This window comes from Scardinius erythrophthalmus, assembly GCF_964197995.2.
Source record: "Scardinius erythrophthalmus genome assembly, chromosome: 11".
Classification (NCBI taxonomy): Eukaryota; Metazoa; Chordata; class Actinopteri; order Cypriniformes; family Leuciscidae; genus Scardinius; species Scardinius erythrophthalmus.
The window spans coordinates 42842901-42855768 of NC_138231.1; the positions used below are offsets into that span (position 1 = coordinate 42842901).

The 12868-nt window shown below is 39.2% G+C and overlaps 1 protein-coding gene across 3 annotated transcripts in view; it reads left to right on the plus strand.

Annotated features, from left to right (window-relative positions):
• The first annotated feature begins 1616 nt into the window (after positions 1-1616).
• The window catches only part of scara5 (scavenger receptor class A, member 5 (putative)), a 41259-nt gene continuing 30007 nt past the window's right edge, over positions 1617-12868 (plus strand). The window contains exons 1-2 of one of the 3 annotated variants that reach the window (XM_081379660.1): positions 1617-1888; positions 4632-4756. In XM_081379660.1, coding sequence (XP_081235786.1) covers positions 4642-4756 — 115 coding nt within the window. In that variant the 5' untranslated portion in view covers positions 1617-1888; positions 4632-4641. The remainder of the gene's footprint in view (positions 1889-4631; positions 4757-12868) is intronic. The other 2 variants (XM_081379662.1, XM_081379661.1) reach the window with 2 other exon arrangements.

A 12868-nucleotide genomic window follows, 5' to 3' on the forward strand; every position in this document is an offset into this window, starting at 1 on the left:
AATCTGCTCTGGAGGGCCGGAGTCGGAACACAGCCGTTCCGCAGTCAGTGAAAATACACACATTGACTTTAATGGAAACCTATTGACTCCGCCGCCATTTCGGAGAGGATCCGCAGCCGTTCCGCAGTTGGTGGAAATTAAGGGTAAGTGGCTGGGCAATATGCTAATGTTTCGTCTTGACGTCACAATGAAACAGCTTATGACTGTTTGAAAAACATTTCATTTCATTGACTCAGAGTCGACTCTTACTTTTGAAAGACAATACCTTATACGGTGCACTTTCAGATTTAAAACTTTGCAGGATGTTTTCATTCACTTAGAGCTGTTACACACTACATGAATTTTCATTTTCAAAAATCCATAATAGGGGCACTTTAATGGAAACTGGTTAGTAATAAGTGAAGCTGGTAATGCTTTTTGTGGAGATGTTTAATCCTCCTCTGCTGAGATTTTGAGATATTTAAAGTGCCCCATTATGAATTTTTGAAAATGACCTTTCATGTGGTGTGTTACAGCTCTTAGTGAATAAAACATCCTGCAAAGTTTTAAATCTAAAAGTGCACTGTATATAAAGTTATTGTCTTTCAAAAGTAAGATTCGACTCTGGGTACACCTACAGTATATGATGTAGGAGGCCTCAGGACAGCTGACGTTGTTATGGCAATGGGCGGTTTTTTTTTTCGATGCACGCGCTGTACACGGTACACCTATCACAACAGACTAAGCTGTATGGCCAATCAGAGCAGAGTAGCTCGCGGAAAGGATGTATTTAGAGAGATTTATTCTTCTGATGAGTCGTTTGAGAATCATTGAAAAATGTGATGTGCAAATGTATATTATGAGAAAATGAAACCGTTTTTTTACCTTTGATGCATGTAAACCTGTTGTAGGAGACTCCAAAACAACATTACGAAACTTTAAAATAGCACAATAAGGGCACTTTAATGTTCATCTAAGGCTGTGTCTGAAGTCAGTTGTGGTTCTTGTGTTTCTCTTTCCTTTAGTGATTTTACTTGTTTTTATCAGCTGTCTTCTATCACTCAATTATATTTATGTATATTTGTGGACATCTCAGGTTAAACTTCATGATATTTACCTTTATTTAAGGGATAAGGCCATGCAGTTTTTTCAGTGGTCTGAATGTCTGTTTTTTTAAGAAAATTTCTAAGGCTCGTTTTATATAAAAATTGTGAAATCATTGTTAAATTTGACTGCATTTTCTCTGTAAAAACACATTTATTTTTACTGTGCATTTCTTTTGCTTATGTTGTAGCCTAATTCATTTGTTCTCTGATAGTGGATACTTCGCAAAGTTTGCCATTATTGTTTCATATGTTTTTGTAGTGTGAAATCTCTATTAAAAACAACGTCTAAAAAGCAGCACCAGACAGCTGAATTGATATTCAGCTAAATTGATATTATTTCTATGTGAATATATGTTGATATTATTACAATGTGAATATTTTCTTTTAGATGCATCATTTCTGGTATTATTCCATAAAAAAATAATAATGCCAATTGTGATATCACGGTGATAAGCTCTCTCGCAATAAGCGCTTCTAGTCTGCATGTAGCTGTGAAGGGTACTAGTCTACCCAATCTGGCAACCCTGGGAAGCACTTTTGTGTGTTTTCCCACATGTGGGAGTCGCATGAAATTGGACACTTTCTTGAGTGCGAAGGACGCTTGACGATGGATTGAGGCAAGAATATATTTGCTCTGTACACAGAATTGACAGAAAAACGTTACGCATATCTGGTGTCCGTGTAGCACGACAACAAAAAACAAAATAGTTTTAAGCTGACGGATCTTTGCTCTGCTCAGTCTCCACCAGTGAGAGCATCAGCTTGAACAAGAACCTGCGGCTTTCAGCACCCACTTGACTCCGGTAATGATACAAACAGCTTTTTTCTTCTGGTGATGATGTAGTTTAGAGCTGACAGGTCGAATTGAGACAGTAAGATTGTAGAATGTTTTCATGTACATTTTGTATTTATCAGGATAGCTGTCTACTTGTTTTATTCTCGGTATTGTGGAATTGTATTTTCCTGCCTCGCCTGCCTAAAAGTGGTTGCGATCAAAAAAGTTTCTATATTTTTGTTGTCATACAATCATTTACTGCAAATCTCATATCTACTATGCAATTCTACAGCAAATTTGTATTTATTGTCTTGTATATTGGAATGTCACCACTTACAGTCAGATTAAGACTAAAACGGTATTTGTGAAGATGTATTGAGGGTGTTGTAAGCAGTGCATGTACCTTGGCAATCTTTGGTTTAACTTAATTAAATTGTGGAGAGTTATTCCATTTTTTTTATTTATTTTTTATCTAAAAATACCAAAGTATCTCAACCGAATATTTCATGTTAACTACTAGCCACAGCACACAATGGAATCATAAATGTAACGTTTTCTACGAACTAAGTAATGTATGGGATGAGCAAGGCATGGCAGTGTACTGTTTTTTTGCGCAATAATTGCTCATTAAAGGGACATACATTATGTTACCATCCTCAACCTTAGCACAAGGCATATATTTACCCTATAACATAGCTGAAGTCATTTATCATCATTAATGATAAACCTGTCTTCTTTTTGAAGTTGTTGTGACGATGATGAAAATATTAACAATTGTGTCATGTTAATTTTGCTTTTGGAAACAGAATGCTGCACCAAAAAAAAAGTATGCAACTTCTCATATAAGATGCAGTCTGCAATGTAAAGAGACAATTATTGGAGACAGATGTGGGAACTGAAAAAGTGAAAAGGTTTGCAGAGCAGAGAGGTTTGCTCTCTCTCTTTTTTTTTTTTTTTTTGTCTCCATTATCCAGTAGATTTACAGTAATCTGAGTTGCATAGCAGCCACATGAGCTCACAGTGCTGTCCACGCTTTGTGCCAAACTGTCAGTGTGCACTTGTGTAATCAGAGAGACCAGATAGAGTGCTTTTTAATTACATTTTTAAACTGGGCTCTGTTTGTTTTGTAAGAAGTAAATGGTGGTTACAATGACCATTCAGACAGACGTAGATTCTTCAAACTTTGACTTTTGTGTGAGCTTTATCCTCATGGAAGCCATGCAGTGATGGAGAATAGTCCAGTTCTCTGGCTTTGGTGGAATTTTTTTCTTGTTACATTAAGTTACAATATTCAATATAGAAGACTCCTGATCATAATTCTTAATCACCTTAACCTTGCAGTTTCCCACATCTGGGAATTAAGATTGTGATAATGTTTAAACAACGTTATCAACATTTCTAGTGATGCACCAAACATTTTTTTTTACTAGCAAATTGGTTGATTCCAATATCAAAACTATTCTGAAGACAGTCAGTTCCCTTCAGAGATGCATTCATATGAACCCCCACCCTCAATACAATATTTATATTTTTCTTCCTAGATTTTGAGCACAGCGAACAGAGATTGCTGTGCCTTGTGCAGTATTTTCTCTCCTCTTTGCGTCCGTCTTCAGCGTCTCCTGTCTTTGGCCCGTGTTAACGTCCTGTTTACAGACTTTGTAATATTTCCACACAAAGCATTTCTAAACATTTCGTTTTTATAAATTACCTGTGAGGGTCAGTGAAGAAGCCATACTCATTTCGATGACCTTAATAAATGCTGAATATAAAACTACAGTTTTTAAATAAAAATACACCTAATTGACTAAACACAATCTTTATTGACTAATGCAAAAAAAATTAATGAGCAATTCCAATGTGTGCTTGTCATGTGAGATACCTATCCACACCTAAAATAAAATATTCCTAAAAAAATAGTAATAAAGTAAAACAAATAATTACACTTATTCTTTTAGCAGGTACTTTTATTCAAAGTGACTTTTACAAATGAGGGACAAGGATAACAATCTTATATGTCTATTAAACCTTTGACAAGTACGATCACAGTGAACATTCAGATCTGATCCGGAGAGAGCAGTTGTCATGTATAGATATGAAACAGCTTCACAAACAGTCTTTTCCAAACACACAGTATTATTATTTCTGTCATACAATAATTCAGATTATTGCAGAAGTACTGGGATAAAAGTTTATAGTTCAGATATAAACACTGATGTCAACAGTAGCTAGGGCTAAATCACCTTTTTAAAGTAATGTTCTTTTGTTAAAAATGTTACTAGTGGTAATTAGGCATTTTTTCATCCATTTTTTTCCATACTTTTTCCATACGTGGTGTAGATCACATGTAAACCAAAATCAGATGCTTCTTTATGTGTGATTTTGTACCTTTGTTGATGAACTCTATGTAATAATTACCATTTTCATTGTAGGACACTGTTATTTATGAGAAAGTCAAATGGTACAAACAGTTCTTAAAGTGTAAAGATGGCCAAATTGTATTCATTTCATTGAATACAATTGTTCATTTCATTGATTAGTATGTTTGGGTATTTAAGCTCTGCGTTTCTTTCAGTTTTTTATCTGTTCTCGGTGTTTGTTCTATTTCAGTTTATGTAAGTCTAAGTATCCTGAGTATGTTGTTTTGAGAGTTTTGTTAATAAAATCAAAATCTGCTGCAATTAAATCTTTTTCCCATCTTTATTTGCCACTGACAACAGCTTGTTCTGTCCTTGAATAATTTATTTTGTACCATTTGTTTGCCATTTTTGCAGTGGGTTGTGAATGGAGAACAAGGCAATGTATCTGACCACCAACAGTGAAGATAGGGATAACAGCTCATTTTATGAGGAGGGCTACGATGGGATGAATCTATCAAAACTCAACCTATGTGAAGAAGGTTTGTATCTTCTTTACTATGTCTTTATTACCTGCACTGCACACCATCAATCACAGAGCTATTTATGAAATAAACATCTTCTTTGACTGTGTCTACCTCTCTTTGTACAGTTTGTTTATCCGACATCTTTCCATTTTTGCTTTTGATCAAGACAGGTCCTTTCTGTCATATTGTCCATGAAGATCTCTAAATTCGTCACTCAAATTCTTGAGAAACCTCAATCAGTCCCTGCTTTATCTGCTAATTACAGACCAATTTGTATTGTCCTACTTCTCACCAAAGTTTTAGAAAATGTAGTAGCTTCACAGCTGCAGTCTCTCTAACACTGTGTCACAACCAGATGCAATGCGATTTCAGCTACAAGCAGTTTGTCTGTCCACAGAAAACGTGAACATGGCCAATCAGAAGAGCGTGTGGGCGGAGTCTCTTTGCAAGCGCACTGCGCTCGCAACCAATTGGATAAATGTATAATCAAATTAGTTTAACGTTTTTAAAATATGTACTGAGTGACTTCACTGAATACACTTGACTGTTCACATTGCGTTTGAGTTGATTGTTTGAACCTTTTTGTTTCCTTTAATCCTAAAATCTGTGGTAAATTATCCATTGTCGCTTTCAGTACGGCTATAAATTAGAGCTGTCAACGTTAAAATGTTAATGCATGCGATTAATTCAAAATTCTTAACACATTGAAATAATTTAACGCAAATACATTCCTGAAGCTTGTGAAATTGCGTCATTACCGTAATTTACATCACACTGTTAGATGAGATTTCAATTCTAACCCTTTAACCCAATTTCTTTTCTCTGTTTGCAATCAGATCATTTTAAGCAATTAAACTCTGGATAAGTTTTCAGTCCAATTATCCAATAAGCGTATTCATTCAGTCAGCCCAAAACAGCGCTAATGTAAAGAAAACCAAGCTGATTACAACAGAGATGGCAGACAGAGAGACTCACATTGAGTTTTCAGTGAATTATTAATTCCAGTTTGTTTTGTTTTAAAACATTAGCGTTGTCATATTATGTGATTGTTTCTGAAGAGCACGGGCCCTCATGCATCTCACTGTGTGAAATACAGACTGAACAGAAGGTCAAAACATCCCACCGCTGTATGGCCAGATGATACGCAAACTACATTTCTCAGCTAAAGCAAAAAAATATTTCACTAGTAAAGTTTTGATGGATGAGGATTGCAATCAAGCTTGGAGAAAATACCTACAGTTTTGTGAGAATCACCCTGATGGTTTCCTTTGCTGGATATAGCAAATGGTGACTAAATGAATATGTTAAACAAGATAAATGATGTATGCATAATTTCATGACAAGTGTGACAAAAGGGTGCGATTAATCTCGATTAAAAATGTTATTAAAAAAATCTATTGACAGCCTTACTATAAATTATATTCAAACTCACATTAGACACTTTTACCATTGAATAAACATTGAATAAAGCACATAATCAGTACCTCAGATTATCACTGTCATACTTTAGATGTTGTTGTTCCAGCTGCAATAGAAATGGAAACCATTTCTAAATTAGAATCGTTGCGTATTGCTGCCGTGCCTGATTAGGAGAAAAAACCTATATATATTATTGTTAGGACGCAGTGTTAGAATAAAGAAAACCCTTTTAGCAGTGGCAGCTGGGTTATAAAATAAATCAGGCACACTAAATTGTAGCTTTTTTGTTTTTGATTGTTTTATTTTTGCTTAACTGCTTTAAAATGTTTTTTTTTTTTTTTTTTTTTTTTTGCTTTTAGATAGAAAAAATGACTACACATGCATAAAGACAATGTAAATATAATTTCATGCACCTATCACTTGAAGAAAAAAAATACTGCTGTATATTTAAATGTCTGTGTTAAAAGAGCACAATTTAATGGTGATCAGTCTCTACCCTCTATAATTACGGTAGGTGCTAAATTTTCAGCAGGAGCAGTTATTATTATGTAAATTACGTCTCTATGAAGATTGGTTTATATTACAAGGTAGGCTAGCCTATTATGCCAATGTATTTTTCTCAAAACTCTAACCACTAAAAGCGAAACACTCAACGGTGATTGTCTATTTTTTTATTTACATTTTTTTACCAATGGAGGCAAAAGTCTCCGGCTATGGATTTTGCCTACTCCTCCCCTTCTCTATCCCCTTAGATTCACTTAAAAGCTGCAGTCCGTAACTTTTTGGGGTTAAAAATTATCCAAAATATATTTTTTAAAAAGGACATAACCAGCCACTGTTCAAAACTCTCTGCCTGCCTTATTTCGATTCAAAACGGTAAGCTTGTAATAATGTTTTTAATTCCAGTGGTACTGGTGGATTTCTGCGGGAAATTCGAACATGTCTTTGCGTCATTATGTCACATCTGTACACATAAAGAAGGTGTCTCGGATATTAGGCTATATTGCGTGTGAGGATGTTGGAGGTGGAGATTTATAGCCTTTTCTCACAGCATTTGATATAATTAAAATGATCAATTTAATGGCGGATCCAGTAAGGTTCAAACAGCAATCACCAGTGACAACTGGAGATTTACCCATTGTAAAATGCAAAAGACTTCGGACTTCGGAGTGGCTGCAGAAATAAAGAGACTGCAACCGGCCCATGTGAAAACAAGTATAAATACCGGAAGGGCATAAAATGTAGTCATGCAATTCTGATGTTGTTAACATTAACAATTTGAGAACAAAGTATAATTTGCATGGTTTGACGTGTAATGATAAGCGATGATAAGAGAGGATGTTACTTACTTGTTCGGTTGACATTTTCTGGTGAAAATTCTACTGTTGGTCATACTTCCAAAAAGTAGAATCTGTGATTCTGAATGACAGTATCCACACCGGCGCGGTGACTGACTCCTCCTCAAAAACACATTCTCCTCAAAACATTGGATTCATCCGCGCTGTGCCATGCCAAGGCACAACCCACGTAAAGTTGATAATTCCGCGAATAACTGCAATTTCAGATTTTGAACGAGATCCCGACAAAGAGGAATAACTACAGACAACTTTAAGCATAGTTTTCAGAACGATTGTAATTACATTGGCAGATTCGGCACATTCGCGGGAAAAAGCAGTGGTGGTTCACACTTCAGTAATATTTTATGGTCTTACAATGGTCTGATGAAGAGCCTGCGTGCTCGAAACGTCACATACGCTATGCGATAATTGTCTTAAAAATAAATATTTTTGATAATTTTGGAGCTTAGGTGTTGCCGACTTTATACTTTATCTTTTCACATGGTCTTACAATGGTGAAATTGCAAACAACAAATACACATTATGAGACATTAAATTAAATGAATAATTAGACATTTTATTAACATTAAATCGTTCTCCTGTTTTCCACCTCAAAATCTTGAGTAGGCTGTGGTTTTGTCCAGTTTATAGCACTTTTTGTGACACTCTTTCTCATGAAAGCTCCTTGGCAGTCTTGCCTGTCTTGGTACTATACTTTCCTGGATCATGTTTTAATTCTTGGATTACCATTACTTCATCCCCATTTTATCAACTGAATTGTTAGTTCCCAGTTGTCACACAGTACTTTCTGTCTCCCTTTTCCTTGTGCTTATACATATTTATTACTTGTGCAACATTACACAGCAAGTCATTTGAGAATGCCAAAAGAGAAAATATGCAGAAAATCTTGTTGAAAATTGTAACAGAAACCTTAACAGAACTAGATGAGACCAGCATTGTGCCCCTTCTGTGTCATATACCAGGATTACCATGCTTAAATGTTATTCAGGTGTTGTATTTAATTACTTTTTTTCCTTCAGATTTGTGTCCTCAAAACATTATTGTGTGTAGAACTACTTTCTAATTCTTCTTCCTTTAAACAGCCAAAACATTATTATTTCGAAAGGAAAAATTCAGAAGTTGTAATGGTGGCTTAAGCCATTGCTATGCAGTTCCCTTTTGAGGGAACTCGAACTGCATCGATTACGACACTTTGGGGAATGTCCTCAGCGTAGTGTGTCTGGCCCTGTCCCAAATGGCACACTTCATGTGCACTTTCAGTCTTGTGGACTTACAATGGCTGCCGCGTGCACGTGTCCGTTAAGTCCGTGAGACCGCAGTGTGTCCCATTTGTCATTTTTAGATCTCAGAAGGGTGGTCGCGAGCGCCCCCAAGTGGTCGATTTGCGCCCTTGATGCGCACTTTTGCCGAGCCCGCGCTGATGCGGGCTCCGCAGGAGACTTCTTCCCGACAGTCAAAGCGGCATTACGTCACGAAAGTGCGGACTCAGAGGAAGACCGCGAGTGCTTAGGGTTCCATTTGGGACAGGGCCTCTGAAGCTTGAATGAAACTATTCCAATCCTGATTGGCTTTCGGGTGTTTCAACCTCACGTCTATTGACTTTCATTTCGAGGGAAGAAAGCCGATATGTACTATGAACAGCTTGTGTCTCGCGTTGTCGAGGCAACATGTAGATTACAAGACTGGTATACATGTATAAATATCTGGCTTTGAGGAGTTCGATATATTTATTCAGCCTATCATTCAGACCATTTTTCACTTGTCTGTTTATTATGGCTGCAATTAATTCTGATGAATTAAAATGGTGGAATATCTGACTTTGAGCTAAATATTTCAGCTTACCATTCAGACCATATTTTACTTGTCTGGTTATTATGGCTGCATTTAATTCTGAGGAATTAAAAAATATTTAATAATCATCTGACTAAGCTGGGAGCAGAGCATGCATGGGCAGTTCTCGAGGGAGCTGCCTGCACACATTATGAGCCAAGCTCCTAGTTTAAGCAGCAGCGAATGAGTGGTTGCCTCTAAAGCCCCCCCGACGAAGCAATACTCTTGCCCGACGCTTTCCAAAGAGAAAACAGATCAGGAAATTGATGTTCGTATCCAGCATCAAGTGCTCTTCGGGATACATCGTTTTCCAGCGAACGCACGCTGCACTGTCTGCCCCACAGGCTTGCGGCCAGGCAGCGCTCACATCCTCACATCGAGAATCGTTTTAGACCAAACCCTGCCGGAGAGCAGCTTCAGGGGATTGAGAACGAATCTTGAATAGTACCCGAAATCAGCCTCGAGAGGCTGGTTCCCTTAGTAGAATATTTCAAAGCGTGGCAAAACCTGCCGAATATTTCTACTTGGGAAAGGGGTACAGGCTGCAGTTCCATTTCTGCCCCACTGAATTTCAATGGGGTGGTTTGGACTGCAGTCAACCCACAGCAGGGTCAGGTATTGGAACAAGAAGTAAACTCCCTATTGGCAAAGGAGGCTATAGAACGTGTTCCTCTGCCGGACAGTCCGGGTTTTTCCCAAGAAGGCTGGTGGGTTGCGTCCAGTTATAGGTTCCGGTTCAAGATGCTCACTATTTTCACCATTGTGAGCCAAATCAAATCCAAGGATTTGTTTGTGACGATAGATCTGAAGGACGCATACTTCCTCATATCCATCCTTCCATCTCACAAGAAGTTCCTGAAGTTTGCTTTCAGGGGCAAAGCGTTCCAATATTGGGTTCTTCCGTTCGGTCTAGCTCTCTCTCCCTCACACTTTCACCAAATGCATGGATGTAGCTCTAGCTCCGCTGAGGCTTAAGGGTATCAGGGTGCTAAATCACATAGACGACTGGCTTATTCTGGCCCAGTCGCAGCCGCCGTTCCCAGGCAACACACTGTCCACTGTGGTTTTCTCTCACGAATCCAGCCCTGCTGGGGTTGGATGCCATGGTGCAGGCAGGGCCGAGGCAGCGCCTGTACGCATTTCCCCCGATCGTTCTGCTCCCGGGAGTTCTGGAGAGGGTCCGTCGCGACGGGGTCTGTCTACTGCTTGTAGCCCCATTGTGGCCGGCCTGAATATGGTTCTCAGACATAATATCACTCCTAGCAGGCCCTCCATAGGATATCTCCTTCAGGAGGGCCCTGCTGTTGTAGGCAGAGGGCTCAATATTTCCCCCTCGGCCAGAGTTATGGAAACTGTGGGTCTGGCCCCTGAGGGGGCACAGTACCGAGAGGCTGGCCTGTCAGCAGGAGTAGTCGAGACCATATTCAGCTCTAGAGCTCCCTCCACAAGGAAACTGTACGATCTAAAATGGAATGTTTCATCATTTGGTGTAGATAGCTTGAGGTGGACCCAGTTAACTTCCCGGTGGCTTCAGTGCTAGAGTTCCTCCAGGATCGCTTCTCTGCTGGTCTTACCCCATCCACACTCAAGGTGTATGTGGCTGCCATTACGGTTTTCCACACTCCTCTGGGTGATGGCCCTTATGAAGACATCAGCTGGTCGTACGTTTCCTCCATGGGGCTTGGAGGATGAGACCTGCGACTCTGACCAGAGTTCCCACATGGGACCTGGCAGTGGTTCTTGAAGGGCTGGTTGGGGCCACCTTCGAACCTCTGGAGTCGGCTGAGGCCAAGAACCTTTCTCTCAAGGCAGCTTTTTTTATTAGCCATTACTTCTCTGAGGAGAGTATGAGATCTTCAGACCCTTTCTATATCTTACGGGTGCCTGGAGTTTGCTCCAGGCGATATTAAGGCTGTCTTGCATCCCAGGCTGGGCTATATGCCTAAAGTGCCATCTAATGTGGCACGGCCTACGGCTCAGCAGGCTTTTCATCCCCCACCTCACGTGACGGTGGATGAAGAAAGACTTAATTTGCACTGCCCTGTCAGAGCTCTCAAGATTTATGTCCAGAGGTCTTCTTCATGGGAGAAGTCAGACCAGTTGTTGGTGTGCTTTGGGTTGCTCAAGAAGGGGCTTCCCGGACAGACCATCAGTAACTGGATCGTTCAGGCTATCTCTATGGCCTATCAGGTGCACAGTTTGGCCAAAGGCCTATCAGGGAGGATCTAATTAAATTGAACAAATTTTTAATTATTAACTAATACTGGGCTTCATTTTAATTAGTTTTAATTAGGATTTGTTATTGTACATCACACAAAAGATGAAGCTTTAGTTTTACTTCAGAAAATCACTAGCCTGGTTTACACCAGCCCCTTCTCAGTCGTAACTGAGAGTGGGTCTGGGGAAGCTTCATTCACATCCCATTCCCAAAGGTGCATCACCAACGCACGTCGCTCAAATGCCTCTAGGTGCAATTGGATAGACCTAAAACCGATCAGAGCGATCGTCAATGTGTAAAGCCCACCTCAACGTTTGTGGTTGGTGCCAAAATTTGGAGAGATTGGAAATGGGCTTGAATGGGCTCTTGGCCAGACTGACTTGCAGAGCAAATCTAAATTTGCCGGAAGTTCGTCTGGGTTTGCCCAGGCTAGAAAATCACTGTAAGAACTGAATAAACACAGTATAAGAAGTGCGCATTAAAGTCTTATCCATAAACTCTCTCTCTCTCCCTTTCATTATCATGGAACATACACAGTGAAGTACACAAAACACTCGTTACAACTAACAGTAAACAAATATATACACACCTTTTCAGTGGGTGCTTAATAAACTGGTAAACCTTATATCCGTAAAACGACTTGATGAGCTGTGATAAAGTGCGCACTCTCACTTTAATTTCTGCCGTGATCAGTAACGTTAGGCCTGTTGCTCTGTAAGCTGTAAGCTTGATCACGAACAGTTGTACTGATCCATCCTCGAGTAACAACGAGAGTAAATGAAGACTGCTACATCCTCTTATATCCAACAACAAAACAACTCAGTCGTTTTTAAGACATTCTTGTCTACAGCTGCTCCAGCGTCGAAACAATGGCGGACTGGGTCCAGCTCACTCAGGGCGGGTCTACGCTAAAACTGCAGTATCAATCAACACTGTGTCGTGGGAGGAGCCTGTGCAAAGTGACGTCACATTGCCCCGAATCTGAGAACAGCTCATTCTGAGACAGTGCTTATGATTTATGGGGATTTAAAAAAAAAGCACTGGGTGGATTTTTATCATTATAGGGTGGTTGTGTACACACACTGCCAACACACATTTATGTTCAAACACCATGTAAAAGTGAATTTTGCATAATAGGTGCCCTTGAACATAAACTACCAACATCTTTCTCTTTACTGAAAAACACATAAAATAACACTTAATCCCTAAATTTACTCTCCTAATGCAGTCCCTTGCAAAGCATGCTGGGAACTACAGATCCACTGCCCAGGGCTGCATTTCTCAAAAGCATTATGAGCTAGG